We start from the raw sequence: 25,809 nt of genomic DNA, 5'->3' as shown, positions 1-25,809 counted from the left end.
CAGTACACTTTACATGAACAACTGGGTCATGCCTTAGGCCACAGCACCCACCAGGGTGTCCAGGGACCAGATGCCTGTCTGTCACTGGTCTCAGGAGACTCCCTAAAGAGCTCTTAACCCAGGCTCTGGAAACTAGAAAAGAGGCTGGAGACAGCCAGGCCCAACAGTCATCAGCACCTGTGCCTGGCAGCATGGCAACTACAGCTGCACATCAGCATCTCTGGCCACCTGTTGCAGATGTGACCAAATAGTGTTTAGGCTCAGAACAATCTGAATGACAGTCATGAATTGTTCAGCAACACATCACATTCTGAGAAATGTCTACAGGCAAACACATCCTTCAGACTAGTACACTTTACATGAACAACTGGGTCATGCCTTAGGCCACAGCACCCACCAGGGTGTCCAGGGACCAGATGCCTGTCTGTCACTGGTCTCAGGAGACTCCCTAAAGAGCTTTTAACCCAGGCTCTGGAAACTAGGAAAGAGGCTGGAGACAGCCAGGCCAACAGTCATCAGCACCTGTGCCTGGCAGCATGGCAACTGCAGCTGCACATCAGCATCTCTGGCCACCTGTTGCAGATGTGACCAAATAGTGTTTAGGCTCAGAACAATCTGAATGACAGTCATGAATTGTTCAGCAACACATCACATTCTGAGAAATGTCTACAGGCAAACACATCCTTCAGACTTCACTTCCAAAAACCTAGATGGCCTAGGTCAGTCACTAGACTTGGTCTCGACACACTTAATATAGAAGCACAGGGCTGAGGCGAAAGAGACTTGAAGAGGACAAGGGCTGAGGTCCTTCAGACACAGAATGTAAGATCCCCGGGATCCTCCTAACAACACACTCAGCACTCTAAGACTTCCCCTTCAGCTCCTAGATGGTCAAATGCCAAACTTCACCCCTGGGGTAGTCATGTGACCAAGCCTGACCAATCAAAGCTCTGCTCCCTGCCCCAGCCACAGTGATTTGCTCAAAGCTCTGCATATGACCCAGACTAAGCCAATGAGAGCCAATCTTAGACCCTCACAACCCCCAACCCCCCCCCCCAAAGTCAAGCCTCTCTGTGCTCCAGTGGCCTGGTTAGGGCCAGGTGACAGGTGAATTGTTGATGCAGGCCACACAGAGGGACAGAGCACAGCAAGGTGGAGGCACCTGCCCCCAAAGCCAGCATGTTTCCTCTTGGGCCTGAGTCAGTTTGCACATAGGGTTTCTGTCCCTTGCTGTCACAGGAATCCCAGCTTGGGAACAGCTTTCAGGGATGGACAGGCTGCAGAGGTGTATCTGGAAGGACAGGAGCGCACCCCCCTTCAGATCCACCACCAAAGGAAAAAAAAATAATTAAAGGGCAGACTCTGTCCATGTGCAAGAAATAGGGAGGAGGGACAGGTTTGTCCCCATCCCCAAGGTGACTCTGGACAGCTCTCCCATCCTCAGGGGTCACTCCTGCCTGCACTCTCCCTTCTCAGAGCCCTCCCACCCAAAGTCTCTTCTTTTCTTCCAGACTGCAAATCTTTTCCACATCCTGACTAATTGTGTTCAGGTGGGGAGGACTGGCGTGCAGCGCTGCATCTGCGTGCTGTCCACCCCCAGCCCTGGCAACCACCCCAGGAATGCCTCCCTGGCAGGAAGGAAGGAGGACCCTCAGCCTCTTTCTGTGTCCTGGGGGCCCAGATGATGTCAGCCACCCTTGGCGTCTTCCAGTAAACATCTGTTCTCCTCACTCTGACCCAGGAATTCCATTTCACAAGAGTCATGGCCTCATCTGGCAGCTAGTCGTGTGTCGTCCCCGCCCCCAACCCCGGGCCAATTATGGTCTGGGGCAGGGACAGCATCTTCTCCTGGCTTGTACCTCCTCCCCCAGCCCTGCCTCCTCTCCCCATACTCCAGGCCAAGCCCCACCCACAAAGCCTCCAAAGTGAGTAACCTTCTGCTACCTTCATACTTTGTTTCTTCTCCTTGCACTAGGAGTAAAATACCTTGCACTAACAAAGGCTGTTGTCTACTGAGTGCTGGCCATGGGTCTGAAGGCATCAAACCCTCATTGTAACCCACTTGGGCAGTTTCTGTTCAACTTTTGCCCTTTACAGAAGACAAATAGATGTGTTCACCAGGGAGAGAAGTCAGAATCAAGCATGCTCCATGCAGCACGCCCAAGGCTGACTTCAATGCACAGGGGCTTACAGGAGCTGAGGGTCCTTAAACTGAAATCTTGGGAAGGAGGGAGGGAGGCATGGAGAGAAACCACCATTTAAAATCTACATGGCACCAATGTCAACGTAAGTGGAAAAACCTCAGGTGCTTTCAGGGGACCCAAAAGGGATGATGTAGAAGTGGGCAGCGTGATTATAAAGAAAAGTGGAGAGTCAGGCACACACAGGGGCTTACAGGAGCTGAGGGTCCTTAAACTGAAATCTTGGGAAGGAGGGAGGGAGGCATGGAGAGAAACCACCATTTAAAATCTACATGGCACCCATGTCAACATAAGTGGAAAAACCTCAGGTGCTTTCAGGGAACCCAAAAGGGATGATGTAGAAGTGGGCAGTATTCCATCAGAGCTCCTAAGTTTATATTCATTCCAAGTCTTCAGGATATAGCACAGCATTTCCTTATCAGGCCAGACAGTGTCCCATGGAACCCCATCTCCACCAGAAACTCACCACAGCGTCCATCAAAGGCAGACTGCCCAGGGACACTGCTCCCCAGCCACACAGAAGCTCCCCTGCAAAACAATTGACTGCATAGACATGTCCTGTGTGTGAGGGTTTTCTTGATACAGCAGACCAACAAATGAGAAGTGATGCCTGACAGTGGCCATGCAAACACAGGCCGCACGGGCCCGACGGTGGCCAAGCAAACACAGGCCGCTCGGGCCCGACGGTGGCCATGCAAACACAGGCCGCTCGGGCCCGACGGTGGCCATGCAAACACAGGCCGCTCGGGCCCGACGGTGGCCATGCAAACACAGGCCGCTCGGGCCCGACGGTGGCCATGCAAACACAGGCCGCTCGGGCCCGACGGTGGCCATGCAAACACAGGCCGCTCGGGCCCGACGGTGGCCATGCAAACACAGGCCGCTCGGGCCCGACGGTGGCCATGCAAACACAGGCCGCTCGGGCCCGACGGTGGCCATGCAAACACAGGCCGCTCGGGCCCGACGGTGGCCATGCAAACACAGGCCGCTCGGGCCCGACGGTGGCCATGCAAACACAGGCCGCTCGGGCCCGACGGTGGCCATGCAAACACAGGCCGCTCGGGCCCGACGGTGGCCATGCAAACACAGGCCGCTCGGGCCCGACGGTGGCCATGCAAACACAGGCCGCGTGGCCCGACGGTGGCCAAGCAAACACAGGTCACACGGGCCCGACGGTGGCCATGCAAACACAGGCCGCACGGGCCCGACGGTGGCCATGCAAACACAGGCCACACAGGCCAGCATTTGTCCACTCAGGTCCACTGGCAGCAGCATTCACAGGAAGAGAAGAAAGACCCAAATCACAGCTCCCTTAGATGATGGGTTAGAGGCTCTGAGACCATGGTTGCGATTCTCATGCAAAACAACTACCATCCCATTTTACACACAAGTGTAATAAGACATGGAATGAATAAACATTGGAAAAAAGAAAAGACAAAAATATTATGGTTTTCAGATGGCTGCATGCTTAGGATTGCCCCCATTAAAAAAAAAAAATACAAAAATGAAAAAAAAAAAGTTCCTGAAAATATCAAGACCTGAAATAAATGTATTCTTCACTCATTTGTGGTCTAGGAATGCAAACATTGGCAACAGCCAAGAAAGGGATTTAAGGGATTTTTTATGATTATCTGTTCCATATCCAGGCCATTATAACAACAGAGGGCTGTTTTGCTGAAAGTCAGGGGAAGAGGCAAATCATTGGAGGTAGATGATGAAAAGCAAAAGGGGTCTGGAGGGGTCTCCTGGTAGGAACAGAGATGCTGGGGCCTGGGGTCCACCAGGTCCACTGTAGTGTTTCAGTGTTCAGCCACAGTTCTACAAATGCATCCATTCTTCGTATGAACAGATTATTCTGAACTCTGCTCACTGGGCACAAAGGTGGCTAAGTGGAAAATGTCATTCATCCGGAACAAGCAGGTCCCATGTATCCAAATGGTTACGTGTGTATTATAAATTCAAAGTATTCCTAGATAGCTATAATAACCTGCCATAAAATTCAATGGAAATGATCCTATTCAATGCCAATAAAATTCTAAAACTCCTTCAGAAGCCTACTGGGATGTACTGTGAAAGATTTGAATCAGTGTTCTTATTTCCCTTAGAAAATTAAGTATCGTGAAGATGTCACTGGCTTGTCAGCAAAGGTTTGCTGAGGCCCTGTCACTTGCTGGGCAGTACAGTAAACATGCATTATCACCCCAGATCGAGGTCTGCTCAGGATGTTGTCCAGTGTCAAAATAAAATCCAAATCCATTCGGCAACAGGCAAAAAATAACCAAAACAGCTTTTAAGCCATGATGGTGGCATCTGCCCTTTTAGGTATTTGAACACATCCCTAAGCAACAGTGATCTAAAAGCCTAGAGCTACCACACAAAAGAAAAGTGAGAGACCAGAAATAAAGCAGTCTCTTCCAGGAACTCTACGGACAGTGGAGAACACATCCCAAGTCATGAGGACAGGTAAACTGGTCAGTGAACGGTGCCGAGTCAACAGAGTGTCAATTTAGAAAAAAAAAAAAATGTCTACAGTCATTTGAATTAAAGGAGTTAATATTTTTAAAAATCAAACGGAAGGCCAGGCTTGGTGGCACACACCTGTCATCCCAGCACTTGGAAGGTAGCAGCAAAAGGATCGGAAGTTCAAAACCATCCTCAGCTACATAGAGAGTTCAAGGCCAGCCTGAGCTACATAAGGCTCTGTCTCAAAAAGAAGAGAAAGAAAATGTTAAGTGGCAAAACAAAACATGTCTGTGAAAAACTGGTTATTTTCTACCAAGCCAACAGAGGAAAGCAACAGGAAAAGCCTAGAGGAACCGGCTAGGAAGGGAAGTGCTGTAAATACAAATCTACCCACGTTAGCAAAGGGTTAAGAAGCAGCTCCAAGGAGCACCAATCTGCTTCAGAAGAGGAAAGATTCAAGGGAGAACCCACAGGTATCACAGAAACACAAGGTTCAGCAATAACGGGGTGCTATACCCAGGGCCAAGGACTCCAGGCTAGGCCAGCCTCAGCAACCTCTATGAGCCCAGGGGAGCCAGGTCCACAGGAACCCAGATAAGAACCTAAAGGCCAATTGAGGGAAGGCTGGTAGCCAATCAATGAAGTCCAACACCAAGAGAAAGCAAGCTTATGCCTACCTCTGCCCAGCCTTGGCTGTGTTCAGCCCTAGTATATTCATTCCAACCACAGGAGGCCACAAAGGAACCAGGGCCAAGGCTGCCCAGGTAAAGCAGCAGCCTCCCTGGGACTGCCCCAGCTTTGGTTTCCACGGTGCGAACAGAACCAGGTGTGTCTCCCAAATGAGGACTCACCAGTGAAGGTCTGTCACCCCCCTCACACAGGAAAACGCTCAAAGGCCAGGCCACCCTATCTGAGGTGAGGAAGGAATGTGGCCTTGACCTTGTTTGCTGGAAAGTACACCAAGAATTCAGTGTCTGGCCAGCCAAGGAGGGAAGAAGGAAACAAACCCCTCAGCAGCAGTCAACTCTGGTCCTGTCAGTGGCAGGGGGTGGCATGCACTTCTGAGGAAGACAAAACTTCTATATGGAGCTCTAGCTACGGTGGAGGTAGCCCAGGCTGTGTGATCCTGTGCCAGTCACTCCCCTTCTCTGGCCTGACTTCCTCCCAGCACGAGGAAATGGCCTTTTGCTGTGTCTGAAAGCACTGGGGTTCCAAGGGGGGAGAAAGGAGCTCCCAGGGGTTGATATGCAAGCAGGAAGGTATAGGCATAACTGGGGTAGGAGAGAGCAGCTTGTGATGAAGGGCCCCCACCTGCAAAGGGTGTCCCACCCCACCAGTCCTGCTGATGAAGGACTCTGGGAAAGGAGGGATGGACAGGAAGAAGGGAGGAGAGAGGAACAGAAGAGAGAGGGGGAAAGAGGAGAAGAAAGAAGAGAAAGGGGAAGGAGGAAGCTCGGAGCAGGACCCAGCACTACCCAGCCCCCTATCCCTTAGGAATTCCCACTCCATCTCTCACACACGTGCACACACACACAGTCTCTGCATCTACATCTAGGGGCTAGCCTGGGACCTCCCTCCCTCTATCACAGCCCCAGGCTGTGTGCAGCTCTACTGGGATCTGTTTTCACTCACAACACTTCTGACATCCAATGTGTGGCTGTCTCCCTCACACCCACCAATTCTCCAACTCTCTGGGTGTCCCACACTTCCATTCAGAGCTGACCTTAACTACCCAGAGGTCCAGGTCTGGTCCCTCAAGACTGGCCTGCTTCAGAAGCTAATGGGGGTGGAGTGGGGGGTGGGTAACAAACCTTGGCACAGAACCAATTGCTATAAACCAGGGACTTCCCATGACAACTCACATTCAGTCCGTTGCTAGAAAGTTCACAGATGCAGGAAACAATTTCATTTACTGTTACCACACCAGATGTGGGAAGGGGACTAGGGAAAATCCATCCACGCTTCCCCACTGACTACCATATCTCCCCTTTTGAAGTTGGGGGGCAGCTACCAGACAGGCATCTCATGAACATACAAAAGAGTCTCAGTTTCCGTTAGAAGCATTCCTATCAGGAACCAGGGCACTTAGACCAGATATTTGAATAATTATAATAAAAGACACTCTCATCACTCTTACCTCTCCAGAAATTGCAATTCTAAGTCAGGAACCAGGATAAAGAACAAATCTTTATGGATTCTCTCACGTGATCATAGGGTCCTGGACCAGCACAGCCTGGGACAGGTCCATACCACCTTGAGGCCAAGACCTCAGCTCAGGGCTAGTGAGTTCAGATAGGGAAAGGTGGTTACACTTAGGTACCAAGAAGGAAAGGAAACTCACAGGCCTGGGAACAGGGCAGAGTGGCAGGCCACACGGGGCCCCACCCCAGTCCCAGTTAGCACTATTGGATCAGTACAGTACACAGTACCCAGAAATGTCTGGGAGCCCTGGGTATGACCAGCTCAGCAAGAGGCACCAGTCACTGACCCTTCTGCTGCTCACCTCCCAGTTAGCTGCTTTCAGCCATCCGCAGCCTCAGAGATAGCCAGGAGACCAGACTTCCTCCCTGACAGGGCTGTGAATTTCCAGGTGAGAGTCCTAACCATCCCTCCAGGCCCTCATTTCCTTCACCACAATCACCTGGGACAGGCTTTCTCACTGAGGCCCACCAGCCTTCCCCCTTTGCTCCAGCAGACAAGAAACAGGCAGCCTAGAAACTGGGGAAACACAGTCACAGGCAAGCAGGAAGAGAGCCAGCCCCCTCTCCAGTTCTATCTAGACCTTCAACTCACTGTCTTGCTCTGGGTCCGTGAGTGCCCATAAGACTCTCCTGTGTGGCTTGTGACAAATACAGGCCCCAGAACCTCCTGTGCAGCCTAGATATGGTATTGTCCAAAGCCTTCCCAGATTCCATGCCATTCATGAACAGATAGGTAGACCCCACGGTGGAAAACAATTTTGTTCTCTGCAGGACTGGCCACAGATTTCTACCACTAGGGAACTGCCTTTGTGTGGAGAAATCCATTCTGGAAGCTTATGAGAGACAAAAGGTACCCACGCCTGGGAGCACGGGAGGATGAAGACACCCCATTTCCCAGGTCAGATCCAAGGGTAGGCTTCTGGAATGTGTGGGGGACTGGGCAGGGGAGGTCATGCTGGAGAAACGAGAGGGAAAGCACACCATTGGGAGAAAAAAAAAGCTTTAAAGTCAAGAAGACAGTTTCACACCATATAGGGCCCTATCCGACCAGAAACCACAAGGCTGAGCGGTACCTGCTCCAACCACCTGCCTTAGAAAAGCTCTTGACTCCCCACAAAGGCTTTCTGGGAGTGAATTCTGCCTGCTGTAAATGAGGACTGGGATTCTATCCTGGGCCAGTACAGTAGACAACTGGCAGCAACCTGGAGACTGGAGCACCCCCCAACCCACCCATAACTGCAGCATCACTGGCTTGGGGGATAGAGTGTTAAGACATTTTATCTCCATTTCAGCTCCTTTGCTGATAAAAATGGGATCTTAGAAAACTAGAATTCAGAAGATATTACCTTCACATGAAATCCATCTTAATCCTCAAGCAAGCATTATATTAAACAGAGAACCGCCAGGGGTGTTCCCAATAGAGTCAGGCGCAGAGGAGGGCGCTGCTGCCGGTCACTTAACATTGCTGAAGGTTCTAGACGGTGCAGACTGGAAATGAGAATCTAAAATCATCGTCGTTTACAGACAGTACAACTGCATACCTAGAAACCCGAGGGAGTCCACAGAGATATATTAGAATTAATATATCAAGCTGCTTGATGAAAGATAATTACATAAAAAGCAACGCTAGATGGAAAAGATTCAATTCCCAAGGGCAGAAAGAAAACAAAAACCTTGAAATAACCCTGATTTTAAAAAGAACTAGAGAAAGTATATATAAAAATGTAGAATACTTTACTTAGCAACATGGAAACAGAATTAAATAAACTGAAGGACACAGCATGTTCCCAGCAGATAGGACAAATTATGTCAATTCTTCCTTTAATTAGCTTTTAAGTTTAATTTAATGTCAATCAAATTCACAAGGGATTGTTGACTCTGACAAAACAATTCTAAAATTCATTGAAAGAATAAACAGATGTGACCAGCCAAGAAAATTTTTGCAAAGGAGCAGCAGCAGGGGAGGAATCCAACAGGGGTTCCAGAATGGTGCAGAGTCACAGAAACACACCGTGTTGTGCAACGCCCACGGAGGTCGGGAGAGGCTGTGGCTCCCCTGGAACTGGAGTTACGGCTGGTTGTTAGCCACCATGTAGGGTGCTGGGAATCAAACTCAGGTCCTCCGCAAGAGCAGCCAGTGCTCTTAACCACTGAGCCATCTCTCCAGCCATTATCAATACTTTAAAATTATCTCTGAGGAATGAGATATGGCTCAGTGTCAGAGTGCTTGCCCAATGCAAAGTCCTGGGTTCAATTCTCAGTAGCACACAAAGGCAACCTGTGAACTATTTTATTTTTTTGGATGAGGGAGGCGTGGTAGGTAAGTCTTGGGAATCCAATTTGTGCTTTACAAGCAGAGCATCTCTTGATGCAGACCAGTGACATTTCAAGTGCTCAATAACTTCATGTGGCTTGTAACTACTGTGCTGAGAAGTACAGCATCTGAGTATCTGACATTTTAGATATTTGAAGCTCTAATAATGAGCACTGTTTGGTGTGTTACAAAAACAGACTGTGGCGGGGGGATAGAGGGGAGGAATGGAATTTATCTGTAGTGTGGCTTAGCGTGGAGGTTCCTTTATAACCAACTGGAGCTTGTGGCATAGTCCATTAAAAAATACATATAGGGGCTGGGGAGATGACTTGGTTGATAAAGTGCCTAACTCACCAGCATGAGAACCTGAGTTTGGATCCCCAGTACCCATGTGAAAAAGACAGGTGCAACAGCATGCACCTGTGATCCCAGCATTGGGGAGGAGGAAAGTGCATCCCCGGGCCTCACTGACCAGTGAGTGCAGCTGAATTGAATCCATGAGTGGTGAGTTCCAGGCTCAGTGAGAGACCCTGACTCAAACGATAAAGTGGAGAATCACTGAGAAAGATACCTGACATCAAACTCTGCCCTCAACATGCACATGCACACACACGAACATATACAAACACAATTCATGCAGTCACATGCCATGTAATGATATTTTGGTTAATGATGGACCTCATACACGACAGCAGTCTCATTAGATTACATAACCTAGTGACACCATTCCCAGTTTAGCATATATGACATTTGTACAACAAAATCACCTGATGACCTCTCTGTTGAACAGATCCTTGTCCTCAGGTGGTGGTATACAGATATTTACACATGCTGTGTGTTCATGCTCCAGAAGCTCTGTCCCTATCAGACTGGCCACTACTAAGCCCTGCACAAATTTGCATAAAACATAAACACATCATTTTCCCTATGGTCTGCCTTCAAAAGAGAAATATCCAAGTTTAAAGATGAATTATTGAATGTCTCATTCATAGATTTGTCTAGAACTGACCTCTCTGGTGCAAACAGTCCAGTCCCTGCTCTTCCCCCATGTGCTCCCAGTGTGGGACTGCATACTAGGTCTTCCACAGGACCCTGGAATCATTAGTTGCTCCACCACCACCAGCAGCTGCATCACCATTGTTACTGACACCATCATCATCATCACTATCATCTCCATCATCTTTACTACCACCACCATCATCACTATACCATTATACCATCATCATCACTATCACCATCACCATCATCACCACCATCACTATCATCATCACTCATCATCGTCTCCATCATCAGCACCATCAGCACCATTATTTCCACCACAATCATCACCATCACCATCACCCCCCCCATCGTCATCATCATTATCATCATCAAATTACATTTTAGGACTCTAAGGAGATGCTTTGTGGGGGGGCACATATTTTCACATACACTACCTCCAAAGTCGGGACAAAACCAGTGGGTCACCATAGGATGGTAGCATTGCTTAGCACACAACTCAACAGTAGCATCTCATATTGCCATCACTTTGCCTTGGGTACCTTCATGGTCGACGCTTCTTGTGTTGAGATGCCCTGTCACTCAAAACATTTTCAAAAGTCACACACAGTAATAGCAAAAGGTCACAGGCAAAAAGGTACAGATTAAGCACACTATGTCGCTTTGGCCTTGGTGAGGCCAGTACAGATGCCCTCGATGCCACTGGATGCTTGCCCAAAAGAGAAAGAGTTGTTCTGAAGTGGATGAAGCCAGGCTACACTTGCTTACCATGACTCACACCAAACAACACAAGGCAGGAGGAACGGCCCATTCATCATGCTGATGCGAGTAAGCACAGCAACTTAGGGCTGTGAGAACTCATGCTATGGAATGCAATTAAGGTACCACTCTGCAGCCAGGTGTGGTGGAAGTGCCTAGAATCTCAGCACTTGGGAAGAGGCAGGAGGGTTGCAGAGAGTTCAAGCCCTGCCTGAAATATACAGTGAGTTCCAGTGCAGCTAGGGCTGCATAACAATTCAAAAAAAAAAAAATTCCAAACCTTAGGCCTTGGCTAAATGGTTACTGTGCTCCCAATGCCCAGGAGTGTGGATAGTGATGGAAGCCCCATTGTGCCATCTGAGCCACTGAGTTTCGCAGCATCTCAGCCCATACCCAGTTTTCTAAGCAGAGCTGAAGTGATCCTGCAGCAGCCTCCAGCCCACACACTAAGGCCATTCCTCCAGGCTAACTAGTGAACTATCTAGGGCAGCTTGTAGGCAGCACAGAACCTGCCTAACCTCTCAGCAGTACCATGCCCATGGTCCTGAATGTCAGAGTTTCCTTCGCCAGCAAGTGGAAGCTGTGTCCCACTCACCGGCCCTGAGTCGATGTGCAGTGTAATTGAAATTCATGGATGAGCCCAAGGAGCCAGCTCCAGGCTCAGTAATAACTTCTCCATATTAATGGCAGCACCGCGGACCTGGTGGACAGCTGACATTTAATATGAAACATACACGGCAGAGCGAGAGGCTCCAACCTGGGCCCTCCCATTCTAGAACGCCTGCCAGTGAGGGAGGGGAAGACAAGGCCAGGCCAAAATTCAAGGGACTGAAGTCCTCCTCTCCCCTGACTAGGACCCCACCTGAGGACCCATTCCCACAGGAAATCCCTGCCAAGGACACACACATACATATACACACAGGCACATACTCACTTAAATGCACCCATATGCACATCCACACTCAAATGCACACTCATGTATGGACCCACACATGCAGCCATGTGTACATTCACACACGAGCTTATTCAATTGCACATGCTCACATGCACTCATACAGACTACTGTGCACACTTACATGTACATACTCCCACATGAAGGCAGGCACATGCACCCACGTGCAATTCAAATGAACACTTGCACCTATGCAGACACCTACCTATAGTCACACATACAGATGTACACACATGCATATTCAAATGTGCACATGCATCTATATACAGACACCTACATACACATGTACACACATGCTCAATCAAATAAATCACTTGATTTCACATGCTTGCATTCATGCACACATGCATACAGAGATGCATGCATATCTGTGTACATACACTCCTACATGCAAGACATGTATGCACACATGTATGCACACATATAGCCTCTATGGCTAGGCACGCATGCACCATGCATATCTGTGTACATACACTCCTACATGCAAGACATGTATGCACACATATAGCCTCTATGGCTAGGCACGCATGCACACACGCGCGCGCGCACACACACACACACACACACACACACACACAGTCTCCATGGTTAGGTACATACATTCACACTCGGGGACCCTCAGGGCTGCCCCTGTCAGAGAAGAAGCCGGGGGTAAGGAGGGTGTGCCTGTCTTCCTGTGCATACCTGGGTTCCCAGGAGGGGGCCCCCCACAGCTCTTCAGAGACAAGTGGGATGGTCCAGGTCACAGTTCAGGCCACCATAAAACAAGTCAGCCTCAGGGTTGTGCCAGGCCCCAGCACATGGCAGGAGACTCAGAGCAGATGATTCCTGGCCTCCTCTACCTGGCCCAGCCTTGGTACTTGTACTTCTCACAGCAGGCCCAAGTGGAGACCAGTCTTTCTCACCCACACTTGCCTCTATAGGCCCTGCTGGAGGACTTTCACTGGGTTTCTTTGCCCACACAGAAGAACACAGCTTTTCTGGAGGAACCTATAAAGGTTGAACAGCAAGGAACCCATGATCAAAGAGGCAGCATCTCAAAGAGATGGGGCTGGGTTCACTCAGGTCCCCATCTACCACCCCCCCCCGACCCCATCACCTGTATGTGGTCCCCATCTTGCCCCTAAGGCAACTGATTTTACAACTCCAGCTTTGGAGTGTCCCTAGGACAGAGATGGCTGGCTCTAAGTACTTTCCTCCTAGAGAAACTGAGGCAGAGTGGGGAGAAAGACATAGTTTGTCCAGGGTTACAGGGTGAGTCTCTGAGTCACAATGTCTCCAACTCAACTTTCCCATAAGCACCTAGGGCACCCTTCTCTTTCCTGCTTAATTTGATTTAAACTAGGAGATCTGAAATCAGATTTGTGAAGCCAGAAAGTCAAGTAAAACCCCACACGTGCACGATGTGCGGAGCTTCTGGAGGTGCTTCAGGCCATTCTCCGCTGGAAGCCGCCTTCTGAAGGTAGACCCTGTGGGGTTGGCTGCAGAGCAGGCCAGGTGGGGAGGTAACCCAGCCTTCAGCACCGGGAGCACGGGGTGTATGGGGTAGGTGCCATGCTCGTCCCTGAATAGCTTCCAGCCTCACTTCCTGAACACTGTCACTTCCCAGCTCCCAGCTGACCTCACCCAATCTAGAACTGGACCCTGTGGGCATAGCCAGAGATGCCCACAAGTTGCCAAGAAGCACCAGGTGCGACATGACGTGTGTGTGTGTGTGTGTGTGTGTGTGTGTGTGTGTGTGTGTGTCCAGGGTAGTTCCCAGGATAAATGGCTATTTAGCTAAAACTGACAGAGTAAGGCTAGTAAGGAAGAGGGAGTGAGGATGGCCCCAACAAGGGTATAGCCTGTGCAAATGTCCTGAGTATCCAGTGCTAGAGGAACAAATTGCCCAGAGTGGTGACACAGTGACAGATGAAGCTGGAATTCCCAGACCAAGTCAGGGCAGGAGAAGCCTTCACTGCCGGGTCAGTGGGTTAGGACTGTTGTGTTGTGTTTTGTTTGTGAGCAGAAGGAAGTGAAGGAGTGATGTGATTTGATACATGGTTTGTAAAATTTACTCTGGATGCCAGGCGTGATGGTGCATGCCTTTAATCCCAGCACTTGGAAGGCAGAGGCAGGCAGATCTCTGTGAGTTCAAGGCCAATCTGGTCTACATAGTGAGTTCCAGGCCAGCTGGGGCTACTGGGAGACCCTGTCTCAAAAAGTCCAAAAAAAAAAAAGAGGAAAAGAAAAATTATTCTGGCTGCTGTATGGAAAAAAAGAGCCCAAGGGCCTCCAGGTGTGGTGGGCAGGCTCACAGTGAAGGACTGGGATGAGTTTAGAGACTTCTGGCACAGTGGCTGGCTAGATGTGGGGTTGGCCAATGGAAGGGCAATGATCCTGTCATCCCTATCCTACTGAAAGTTGGTGTCTCAAGAAGAGTGAGGAAAGGGAGACTTGTGTTCATGAGGAGTGTAACTGAACAGGAAGTCTTATAGAGTCTTCTCCATTCAAGAGTCACCCTCAGCCCCAGGGCAAGCAGGAGATGCATACCAGGCCCCTATCACAGTGGCTGGTTTCAAGATGGGCCTGTAACCCAAGCGGGGCCAATCAGATCCCTCCTCAGGAAGGGACTCTTGATGGTATCATCCAGAATGGAGTGTGTTTCATTTCAGAGAATGACTCCTTAAAAGGCAAGGTAGACCTGGAGCTGCTGATAGCTCCTCATGGAGGGGAAGAGAACATTTTTGAGTGGAGGTGCTGAGAGACTACCTATGCTCTGAGCCCCTGGATCCAACCAAGCCTGAGACCAACATTCCTCAGAACCAACAGATAACTACACTCATGATAGCTCTTGTTCATTCTGCCCAATGTCATCTGCTTTTCTGTCACTTAATGAGGTAATGGGCTTAGGGAGAGGCAGAAGCCACCTTAAGTGCTTAGGTAGATCATTCATGGTAGGGAGTAGGCAGGTGTCTGTGCTCTGACCTGGGGACCCCAAACACTTATGGAACCTCTTTAGTGCTCCTACAACCTGCTCATTGGTCTCCAAGGCAAGGCAGAAGGAAAGAGGATCCCCTTAAGAGGAGTACCCACAAATCCCAGGCATCCTTGTCTGCAGCCCACAGTGCAAGGGACTGCCCCACTAGCAGCTGAGCTGGCTGGACCCAGCATGGGACCTCAAAGGCAGGAGCTTGCTTTCATCTTAGTCCCTTAGGGCAACATTACTTGTCTTTATAGTGTTTAGTGTTCCTTGTGGGCTGATCAGGATGACATCTCAGCAAGGAACCCTAGGAAAAGATGGCCAAGTCCCCATATCATGGACTCACTTCTTGCCACAAGACCTTGGCTCTATTACAAAGGCTCTTGTGATGAATTCCCAGGGAAGGACTGACATCTCCTCTCTCAAGCCCCAGGACTGGACCAGGCCTTAGAGGTTGGAGCCTCCCCACTGCCCAACCAGCAGGCTGCTATCCCTAGTCCTTCCCAGTCAGACACACCAGGCCAGGGAAGTCCCCAGGGCTGCCTGAGTGGAAGGAAAGGCTGAAGGGGGGCGGGTAATTTCTATCCTGGAGTCTCTACTGGGATCACTCGCCAGTGAGGAGTCAGGACAAACACCCACAAGGAGCCGCAGCTCAGAGTGCGTCCCTGGACAGTCAGCCCATTACTCAGCCTTCTCCATCTCACTCATATAAACAACAGTCAATGCTACTGACTCAAAGGGTCTGTGGGAAATGAAATAAGAAAGATAAGAAATGTTTCAAAGGGGCTGAAGAGGTGGCTCAGCAGTTAAGAGCACTGCTGTTCTTGCAGAGGATCCAGGTTTGGTTCTCAGCACCCACATGGTGGCTAACAACCACCCTTAACTCTAGTTCCAGGGGATCTGACACCCTTTTCTGGTCTCAACAGGCATTGCCTGATATGGGTGCACTTACATACATGCAAGCAAAACACTTATACACATAAAATAAAAACAAAATATTTTAAAAGAAATGTTTCAGGGCCAGAGAGATGGCTCAGCAGTTAAGAACACTGGCTGTTCTTGCAGAAGACCCAGATTCAAATCCCAGCACCCACATGGCAGCTAACAACTGTCTGTAATTCCAGTTCCAGGGGATCTGACAGCCTCTTCTGTCCTCCTTGGGCATTGCACCACACGGGTGCACTTACCTACATGCAGACAATATACACATGCATATAAAGTAAAAATAAAAATAATAAATAAAATTTTTTAAAAAGGAATGTTTCCAGAAATGCAGAGTATTATTATTGTTATTGGTGGTGGTGGTCTGCAAATAAGAACTCAGGGGGCAATAAAATGAGTGAGGATGGCTGCAACCAAACAGACCCATGTTCTGATACCAACTGCCAAGGTTGCAACAGGCAGGCTCTCTGGGCTTTTGGAGGCTCAGTTTGCTCATCTGCGGAATGGAGACAAGGGGAGATGCTCAGCCTTGAAGATAGCTCAGTGCTCGTGGGCCCCTTGATTCACTACAGAGGGGCTCCATCTGAGAACAAACCCAGCCCACAGGAAATAAAGAGAAGAGGCTGCAGAGGTCCTAAAGAGCTAGTGGAAGAACCTGGATCCAGCCATGCCTGCAGACCAAGTGCCACATTTGCTAGTAAGTTCCCTTTCTATTTAAACTAGCTTGACTTGGATTTTCTGGTGCTTGTAACTGAAAGAGCCCTGATTGATAGATACAATGGTAGGATTAGATTAGAGTCCCCTATACTAAACAGATTAGGAGACTGCTGTCTACAGTAATCAAAGTCACTGCCTGCCTTCCTCCCTTTAAAGCAGAAATACACTCATATGTTCTCAGAAGCAGGCAAACAGATATGCACATTTGTGTCCAGGACAGGGACAGGACAACAGTCCCCAAAGGGCCTTTGGGGGAGACAAGGCCCACCTGAGCATCTAAATGTAAGACGTGGGGCCGCACTACCTGCTGTCACCCACACTTTCTGTCTGCTCCACGCTTTCTGCACACACATGCTGGGCAACTAGGGGCTAGTTGCACAGATCCTGCAAAGAACATGAGATCCACGGCTGGATCTTCAAGAGACATGTTGCATGACAAGGAACTAGCAAGATTTCTTCACTGTAGAAAACAGAGATCCTGAAGCCTCTCTCTCTCTCTCTCTCTCTCTCTCTCTCTCTCTCTCTCTCTCTCTCTCTCTGTACAGCTCTGCAAAATAGACTTGGAGGAATGGGGCTACAGAGCCTTGCTTCTCAAATAGTGTTCTGAGGACCAGGAACACAGGCCTGGGAGCTCACCAGTGCTGAATCTCACTCCAGATGAGCTCAGGTTGAATCTGTATTTAGCAAGGCTCTGGGAAAGTGGACTGCGCAGTACAGCCTCACTCATCTGCTTTGCTATATCTAAGTAGTTATCAAGGAAGGCCACAGAAGCAGAGGAAAGGACTCTGTATAGCCCCATGGAGAAGGGCACAGGCTGCTGGGTGAATTAATACACATATCCACATATAGCCTGTTGAAGCAGGGCACAGGCACAATTTGCTCTTTCTGGTACACCTCAACATCTTCTACCCCACTCCCCAAAGAATTGGGAGTGCCAACTAGGCTGGACACCCACCATCACTGGTTGTGTGGCCTAGAGCAAGTTACTCAACTTCTCAGAGCCTCTGTGTGCCATGTGCAATCCAGGAATGAGGCCACCTTCCCTACAGGGTGACTGTGACAACCAGAGCAGAGGCACCAGGTGTAAAAGTCCCAGGTCCTGAATGAGTCAGTCTGGCATGAAAACACAGAGGGACTTAAAGGGTTGAGGGATTCATCGGTAGAAAATCAAAACATGTACACACAGACAAAGAACGAGGAAGGGGACAGAAAGGAATGGAACTTGGAAATGGGAAAGGGGAGGAAAAAAGGAAGGGAGGCGAAGAGAAAGGAAAAAAGGAGGAAGGAAAAGGAGAACAAACGTTCAGGCCCACGGTGTCAGGCTGATTCACTGGCCACATCCCAGGCACCCAGGCAGGCTGCAGGGGTCTTTCCAGTACAGTTCTGTACCCAACCTGTGGATGGCCCAGTCCTATGACATCTCAGCATGCCCGTCCCGCCCAGGTCTGTTCACACCTGGCACCTCCACACTTAATACTCTTTCTACCAATTGGCTCCCTGAGACATCATCAAAAGCACCTGAGTGCCCCTCAGCCTCTCACAGGACCTGCCCCATCTCTGACTAGTACAAAGGATAAACATATTCAAAGGTGCTGCCTGAACAAATGAATTGCCAAATGAGGACATGAATGAATGATGTAGTGCCACACCCCCTCTCCCAGTGCTGTCTGTTGGGAATTAATTAGCATACAGGAGTTGACCCACCAGCAGACAGAATGCATCCACATCGATCCTCCACCACCATCTCACCTTGTCCTAAGTCCTCAGTAATGGTTTTCTTTAATGCTTAAGAAACTCACCTGCATCCCTAAATGTGACTTGTCTGTGAGGCTTAGGACCAGTCAGACAACAGAGAATATAAAGAGTTGCCCTATGTCAAACCAACTCCTCTACAGACATTGAAGAGTCATTCCCAGTGTGTCCGGGCTCTAACTAAATCCAACCAAAGACAGAGATTTTCCAAAGCAACAAGTGATGTTTCTTGTGTGTCCATAAAAAGAACGCCAGTGGTTATGGGGCTCAGATGTAAGTGCTGGCTCTGCAGGCAACAGAACCAACCTGGGCTCCCTGAGGACGGGCATCACGCAGGGCCAGTAGGGCTGGGAGTGTGGCCACTTCCCCAGAGCAGGAGTGCCCATACAGCAATTAGGGCAGAACTCCTAGTGGGCAGCTTCAGATGTCTGGCCAGCATAGCCGGCCTGACCGCTGCACACCCAATCCAAAATAGAAAATTGCAGTGGCTTCTACGGTGTGCCAGGGCCCCCAGGGAGTGGGACAGTACCAGTACTGTCAATGTCAGCCTATACTCTGTGCTTTCTCCAGGAAGCCCCATGGAGGGACACCAGTGGCAAGGTGGCCCAGGCGGCCCCAAGGGGACCACTTCCTGTCCATCAGGAACTGCCCCTCATATTCGAACAGCCTACAGGCACACGGAACTTGTGTCAAAAGCTCCCCTTAGCCCGATCAGAGGGAGAAAGCTGCCTTTACAAATAGCCAACTGGAGTTCAACAGGAAACCACAGTAAAAAAAAAAAATCAGTGGTTCCCAGTCAGCCAAGGGACAGAGGGCTTACTGAGCATGTGGGCATCAGTGTGTGCTCCCTGGGCTGTCATCACCTGCAGTACACAGGAGGATAACCGCCCCGCATAGTACACACACATGCTCAGACAAACCGTATGATGCCCACAGATAATTACCAGTACCTGAGAGTCAACAGCACACTCATGTGTTTACACAAGTACACAGGCACACAGAATGAAGCATGCACACTTTCCAAAACACTCGTGCGAATGCACCTACACCTACTGAAGGGCACATGCAGAGCAACCTATGCCTGTCTGCTCCTAATCACGTGCAGACAGACATAAGAGAGTCGCACACTCTACTATTTGGTAAGGGTTTGGAGGTAAGGTTCGAGCAAATCGCCCCCTTTTCTGACCAACCAAAACATCTTGTCTTCCCGCCAACCCCTGCAGCGGGGCCAGTCCTCGGTTCTGAGCGCAAGCTATGTCCTCCTCCCCAGGGACTCCCAAGGAGCCAGTTTCTGGCTAGAGCCAGAACAGAAAGGAGCAGAGGAGAGGGTACTCACCAGTCCGTCGCAGTTACTGAGCGCCACCGAGGAGGCTTTAGCTAAACCAGCCACATCCCCGACGTAGAGACAGGTTCCAAGCAGGGGCTCCACCCAGGTGTCACCCGTCTCACCCTGCCATTCCATGGTGGCCCCGGGAGCCACGAGGCGGACATTGGGCCGCAGCCGCAGGTGCAGGTCTCGGCCGAAGACCGTGACATTGTAGAAGAGCGGGTCTCGGGGGTCCTCGCCGCCTCCAGGGAAGCCCGAGGTCTGGTCTGGGGCCGCTCTGCGGGCTCGTACCCCAGCTGAGGCCGGCTCCGACGACACCACGTGGGACACCAAGCGGCCCTGGGCGTCAGTGCGCACCGGCACCGCCAGGATGCGCTCGGCTCCGTGCCCCAGGGGCCCGCCTGCAACGGAAAGGGGCGTTAGACTGGCCGGGACCTCGGAGCCTGGGACCCTGGAGCCCAGCGTCCCCCAGCCCTTGCCCTGGTTGAAGGGAAGGGACAATCCACCAGGAAGCCCCCGGGAGCTAGCCTGCACCTCTTTCCCGCAAATGGAAAGGGGCGTAGACAGGACCACCACTCCGGAGCCATGCTGCCTACAGGCAGGTCCCATCCGGGTCCCATGCCAGCTAAAGATCTGTCCTAGCCGGGTTCCAGGTCCGGGCTCCGCGGGCACCTGACAATTCCCCAGGGGGCGACCCCTTCACGGTGTCCTCGCCCCTTGAGTCCTCCGTCCTCGTTAGGACACCGGGTCGTCCGAAGCCGCTCTATGTTGGTCCCGCACCCATGCACCTCGACCCTCGGAGGTCCCCGCTGCCCCAGTGTCCCCACCGCTGTCCTCCGGAGCAGCAAGCATTCGGCTCCCCCGCGCACCAGCGGCCTGCCCTCTGTGTCCAGCTCGCGGTCAGCCCGCTGCCAGCCCTCTCTTCCCGTGCGCCTATGGACCCGGAGGGGTGGAGCAGGGTCCCACCTATCTCCGGGGATCCCCGCCGGGGCACCCGGACCAATCCTCAGGCCCCCAGGCGGCGCGCTCCGCACTAGCTGCTCCGGAGCGTCCCCGGGAGCCGCCTCGCCCCGGCTCTCCCGGACTCGCTGGAGATAGCTCTGCACCTTCCGCCGCGGGGCTTGCCGGGCTCTCCATCCCTACGCTCCGCATCGCGGGAGCCGCCAGCACTGCGAGGCTCCCTCGGCCGGGAGGCACCCGGGGTGCGCCCCCTGTGCGACCGACCCAGCCCCGAAGTTGGCCAACTTGGCCCCGGGCGGGGCGCGCGGAGTTTGCCCAAGTCGGGTTGGACGATGCTTGGGGAGGGGGCGCGGGCCACGCGGGGCAGGACTGGCTGTCTGGAGGGTCGCGGGGCGTGGGGACGCGCCTGGCGACCTACCTGGGGGGTCGGTGGCGGCGGCGAGCCGGGCGATCGCGGGCGGCGGCGGCAGCAGGAGCAGCAGCAGTGCTGGGCAGAGCAGGCGGCGAGCGGCTCCCGCAGGCGGATCCATAGCAGCCGGACCGCAGCCGGGGCCGGGCACTCGCAGCCGGCGCGAAAGTTCCCCGCGCGCCGCCCAGCCCACATCTGGGGGCAGCTGGAGCCGCCCGCAGCTGCAGCACCGCAGGGCGCGGGGCGGAGGAGGAGAGGCGCGGAGGAGAGGGCGGGGAGCCGAGGGAAGGCGGGGAGAGCGAAGGAGCGAGCGAGCGAGCGAGGGAGGCGGGAGCAGAGAAGGCGAGCGAGGGGGAGGGCGGGGACGGCGGGCGCCTCAGCCTGCGGTGACCCGGCGCTTCTTGGCGCGGCCGCGCCGCCGCCGCCCGCTCCCCTCCCCGCTACCCGGTTCGCAGCGAAGCAGAGACACCCCGAGGCGGTGGCCGAGAAGCGCTGCGGGATGGCCAGGGGGGGGCCGGTGGCTGGTCGGTCACCCTCTGCGTGCCCCGTGTCACCTCGGAGGAGTGGCACCAGCCAGAGCATCCACACCCAGAGAGCCCTCTTGGAGTGCCCGGGTCCCACCCCTCAGCTTGGAGACTGGAGAGACCACCTCACCCTCTTTCTGTGCCTGGTAGATAGATAAGACACGAAATGGAAAGGGGGCCTCGGAAGGGTTGCTGACAACTGGGGGACCGACTGAGCCTGGCCCCATGTCTAGATGGAGGCCCCAGAGGCTGGGGAGTACTGTTACAGGAGGGAGCATTCCTGAGGCTACTACCTCAACGATCAACTTTGGCCCTCACTGAAAGACAAGGTTCCTTTGGTCCCTGAATCCTCTCTATCCCTGTCCAACCTCCATCAGCCCCTCTGCCCCTCCACTGCAACCTCCAGTGTAGCCTGTTCCTGCCAGATTTGGGCCCTCTTTTAGAGCACAATCTAGCTCCTGCCTTTACCTACATCAATGGGCCTCCCTGCCATGGTCCTCCTTAGTCCCCACCTGAAATGGCCCCTTTCCACTGCCACCTTTCCAGAACAAGGGCTGACATTCATCCTTGGCAAGTTTGTTGTGAGCCGGCTCCTAGGCTGAAGTGCCTATTGCCTACTAGAACCTCCTCTTCAGCTGGGTCCTGACCCTTCCATTTGCTGGAGCCATTGTCCTACCAGGCCTGCTAGCCTTGGGGACAGTGGCTCCTCCCCAGGGCCCCCTGGACATCCCCCTCAGCCTCATGTCTGTAGGAACATCTATGCCTAGTGATCCCGGGTTTCTGTTTCATTCTCCAAAAGCTGACAGCTGTCCCTTTGATCTTCCGTTCACCCTGCTCCAGGCCTGTGTAACCAGGGCCTTGGGCAGAGGACCCAGACATGACTCAGGCCCTTCCCTGTGGCCAGGAGGGTCCAGTTTGTAGGGGAAACACAGGACTTGTACCACTGACTCTAGCTGTGACTTCAGATCCCTGTCTGTCATTTCTGGGACATGGGTGTGAGGGCACTGCAGCCTGACAACCATATTCAACCAGAAGATTCTCTATCTCCTGAGGACAACTGAGGCTGGATCTGGCCCTCAGACGTAGTGGACACTTGTCAATATTGAAAAAGGATGAGATTATTGGGCATAGCAGCTCAAGTGTGTACTCCCAGCATTCTGGAGGCTGAGACAGGAGGATTGCTGTGACTTTGAGGCCAGCCTGAGCTACACAGTGAGTTCCAGACCAGTTTGGGCTACAGAATGTGATCCCCTCCTTAAACAACAACAAAACCTTAAAAGAAAGAAAGAAAAATAAAATGGTAAATTTTCACGTTAAAAATTTTTGTTTCTAAACCGGGCGTGGTGGCGCATGCCTTTAATCCCAGCACTTGGGAGGCAGAGGCAGGTGGATCTCTGTGAGTTCAAGGGCAGCCTGGTCTACATAGTGAGTTCCAGGACAGTTGGGGCTACAGGGAGACCCTGTCTCAAAAAAACCAAAAAAAAAATATTTTTTTTTTGTTTCTAACTTCTGGAGAAATTGGGAAGTGTGGCCACACTGGGCCACATTCTTGCTTAGCCACCATTATCAAATGGGATACTCACCTGGCAGTTTGCTGAAGGTCCCTCCCCACACATGCACCCTGTGGGCATGACTCCATGATCTCTGATGACACAGGTAGTCCCAAAGTTGGAGTTGGAAGCCCAATGTAGAAGATGATTCTAGAACAGAGCTTCTGGGAGGACTTTGCTTAAGAAGCAATGTGGGCTGAAAACTGAAGGCTGAGGGAACCAAGTAGTCCAGGGTTGGACTCTGCTAACTGCCGTCCAGAACCCTGGGCATGCATCTTCCTGTGATTATGAAAAGGTGAAGGAACCCCATCCAGGAGCTTCGTTTACCTCAGGGTCCCATCTCCACCCCCTCCCTCACTCATTATTTCCTTGTATAACACTTAGTAGTTTACTTAAAATTTTAAAGGATACCTTAAAATGACTACCATGGGAAGGAAAAGCCAACATCTCACCATCTCGTCATAAATCAAAGATCACTGCCCTCCAGCTAAATACGACATAAAGTGAAGAAAGTTACCAGTTACTACTGCCCACCTAAGTGGGAAACCACTCCATGAGCAAGTGTTGATCCCTCACAAATACCTTTCCTTCCATGTAATGAGACAGATGAAGGGACAGAGGGAATAATTCCCTCCCTTCACTTAGACGATGGCTACTGATGGGTCCACAGACTTGAATCATTGGGCACATTTTGGAATGCTTGCTCTAGGATATTTGTTTGATAAGAAAATTTGTCTCTGACACTCCTGGTGGATCTTTCTTCCCCTATCGCTCCATGCAGACAGGACTCAGAAACTGCTCCCACACCAGGGTCAGTGGAAGCAGATCACTGCCCTTCACCAGCCTAGCCCAGCCACAGTCCACCAGTGATACCCTGAAAGATGCTGTGGAAGAACCAGGCACACAAACTTCAAATTTTTAACTCTAGGGGGAGGCTGAGTGGTACAGACACATCCCAGCTTTGTGATCTATTGTCCTCTGCTAATTTATATGGCTGTGGATGTGGCTCAGTTGGTAAAGTGCTTGCCTAGCATGCACAGAGCCCTAGGTTCGATCCTCAGTACTGCAAAAGTGCTTGTGGTTCCAGCACTCGGAGGCAGGAAGATCAGAAGTTCAAGATCATCCTCAGCCAAATACCAAGTTCAAGATCAGCCTGGGCTACAGACCCTGTCAATAAATTAGTTAATAAAATACAGGACACAAAAATCTCCAGTGTTTGTTGCTTTGAGTCCGTTTATTCACTCAGTCTCAATCCCAAAACCAAAACCACAAAAATGAGCAGGGCCAACTCAGCTCACACATGGCTGTGGGTGATTGTTTTCATCTGAACTTGACTGATTCGACTTCTGCCTTCCCCTCTCCCACTTGGCCAAGTCCTCACCCTTCCCTATTGTCCTCCACCTGCTCCTCGATGGTGATTGTTAGCAGCCTGGTCCCCAAAGGCAGTGGAGTAGTATGGTGATCTAGACCAGTCTGGTATGTGGGTGGAGGAATGAGGGTAATTCAAGGTCAGCTCGGGTCCTTCAAACCCAACCTGTGAAAAATCTTTGTGAGGATTCAAAATACAGAAAGAGATGGGGACCTTTCCTGATCATTCATCTTGGGTGTCAGAACTCATCCCACATGGTCTGGAAGAGACATTAAGAAAGGAGATTGTCCCCAGCTTCAGTAGAAGGGATGCCAGTATATTCTGTAGTGAAGGGTCAGGACTCCCTGCTCTGCCCCAGACTCCTGATCAGATGCCAGTACAGGCTTCCTTAAATACAGGAACTCTTCCGTAACCTCCCCTGTACACAAACGTCCAACAGAATCCAGCTCCCCAGAAGGCATCCTGCTCCTATCTCAAGGTCATCTTTCTTGGCAGGGCCTTCCGAATGGATGGGGGCAGCAGTGTTTCGCAATCCTCCCTCCCAACAAGCAAGTCCTAGGATTTGTGGGGAAGGACCCAGACTTTTCCAGTCTCATTAGACCCATGCACAGAGCATCCTAAGCAAGGGGAGTTGGTGACCTTGTCGTGGGACCTCTGAAAACAGCAGCTCCATCCAACTCCACTGTTGGCAAACAGCAGGTGTGGTGGCCCCATCAGATGCTCTGGCAGAGTTCTGGCCAGGAGTGGCCTTGGTAAGCAATATGTCAGGGGAATGCTGATTGAACAGAAAGTGGTGGCTAGTGGCCTTTGGGGAGTGTCATTCTTGCTGTTTCTTGAGCCACCCCCACATACACATCCTGACAGGGAGCTGTGTCAGGCAAAAGAAGACCTGGGGGTGGTGTTTAGGCAGGATTTTCTGTTGTCAAGCTCCAATCTGAGATGTTCCATCACCATTGGGGCCAGTGCTGCCCAGAACTGAAAGACAAAGGGCCTGAAATCTGGAGACATGGGGATCCAGGCTCATTCAACATGTCTACATGAAAACAAGATGAAGGTTCAGGCTCAGCCTAAGTGACTAAGACCCAGGGAAGGATGTAGCCCAACACTTACTTGTCACTTCATTTGCATGGATGCTCAATGTAGCAGGGAGAGCAAGAATGAACTTTAGAGGACACATCTGAATGTGGCAGGCAGTGCTACCTGGACCCACTTGGTAGAGGGTCTACACCTCTAAGTTCAGCTGTACCTGGCCTCTCGTATGGGCCTGGGGTGGGAGGGTAATTTGGTCCAGCACTCCCTTCTTGAAATGCCTCTGGGTCCCTTAAGCTGCCCCCAGCAGCAAAGAAGCTACAGAATGCCCCCTATAGAAGTCTGCAGGAGTGGCAGACTCAGCCATGCCATCCAGGGC

General features: G+C 51.4%; 1 protein-coding gene across 1 annotated transcript in view; it reads right to left on the bottom strand.

The window, feature by feature from the left end:
- The window catches only part of Adamts2 (ADAM metallopeptidase with thrombospondin type 1 motif 2), a 244,116-nt gene extending 222,875 nt beyond the window's left edge, over nucleotides 1-21,241 (bottom strand). Inside the window, exons 1-2 of the mRNA XM_017802958.2 lie at nucleotides 20,968-21,241; nucleotides 19,599-19,990 (exon numbers count right to left, since the gene is read on the bottom strand). Coding sequence (XP_017658447.2) covers nucleotides 19,599-19,990; nucleotides 20,968-21,079 — 504 coding nt within the window. The 5' untranslated portion in view covers nucleotides 21,080-21,241. The remainder of the gene's footprint in view (nucleotides 1-19,598; nucleotides 19,991-20,967) is intronic.
- Nucleotides 21,242-25,809: the final 4,568 nt, after the last annotated feature.

This window comes from Nannospalax galili, unplaced genomic scaffold (genome assembly GCF_000622305.1).
Source record: "Nannospalax galili isolate Female #2095 unplaced genomic scaffold, S.galili_v1.0 scaffold1206, whole genome shotgun sequence".
NCBI classification, from domain to species: Eukaryota; Metazoa; Chordata; class Mammalia; order Rodentia; family Spalacidae; genus Nannospalax; species Nannospalax galili.
Note: the sequence above shows the minus strand (reverse complement) of the source record. Positions and strands in the feature narration are given on the sequence as shown.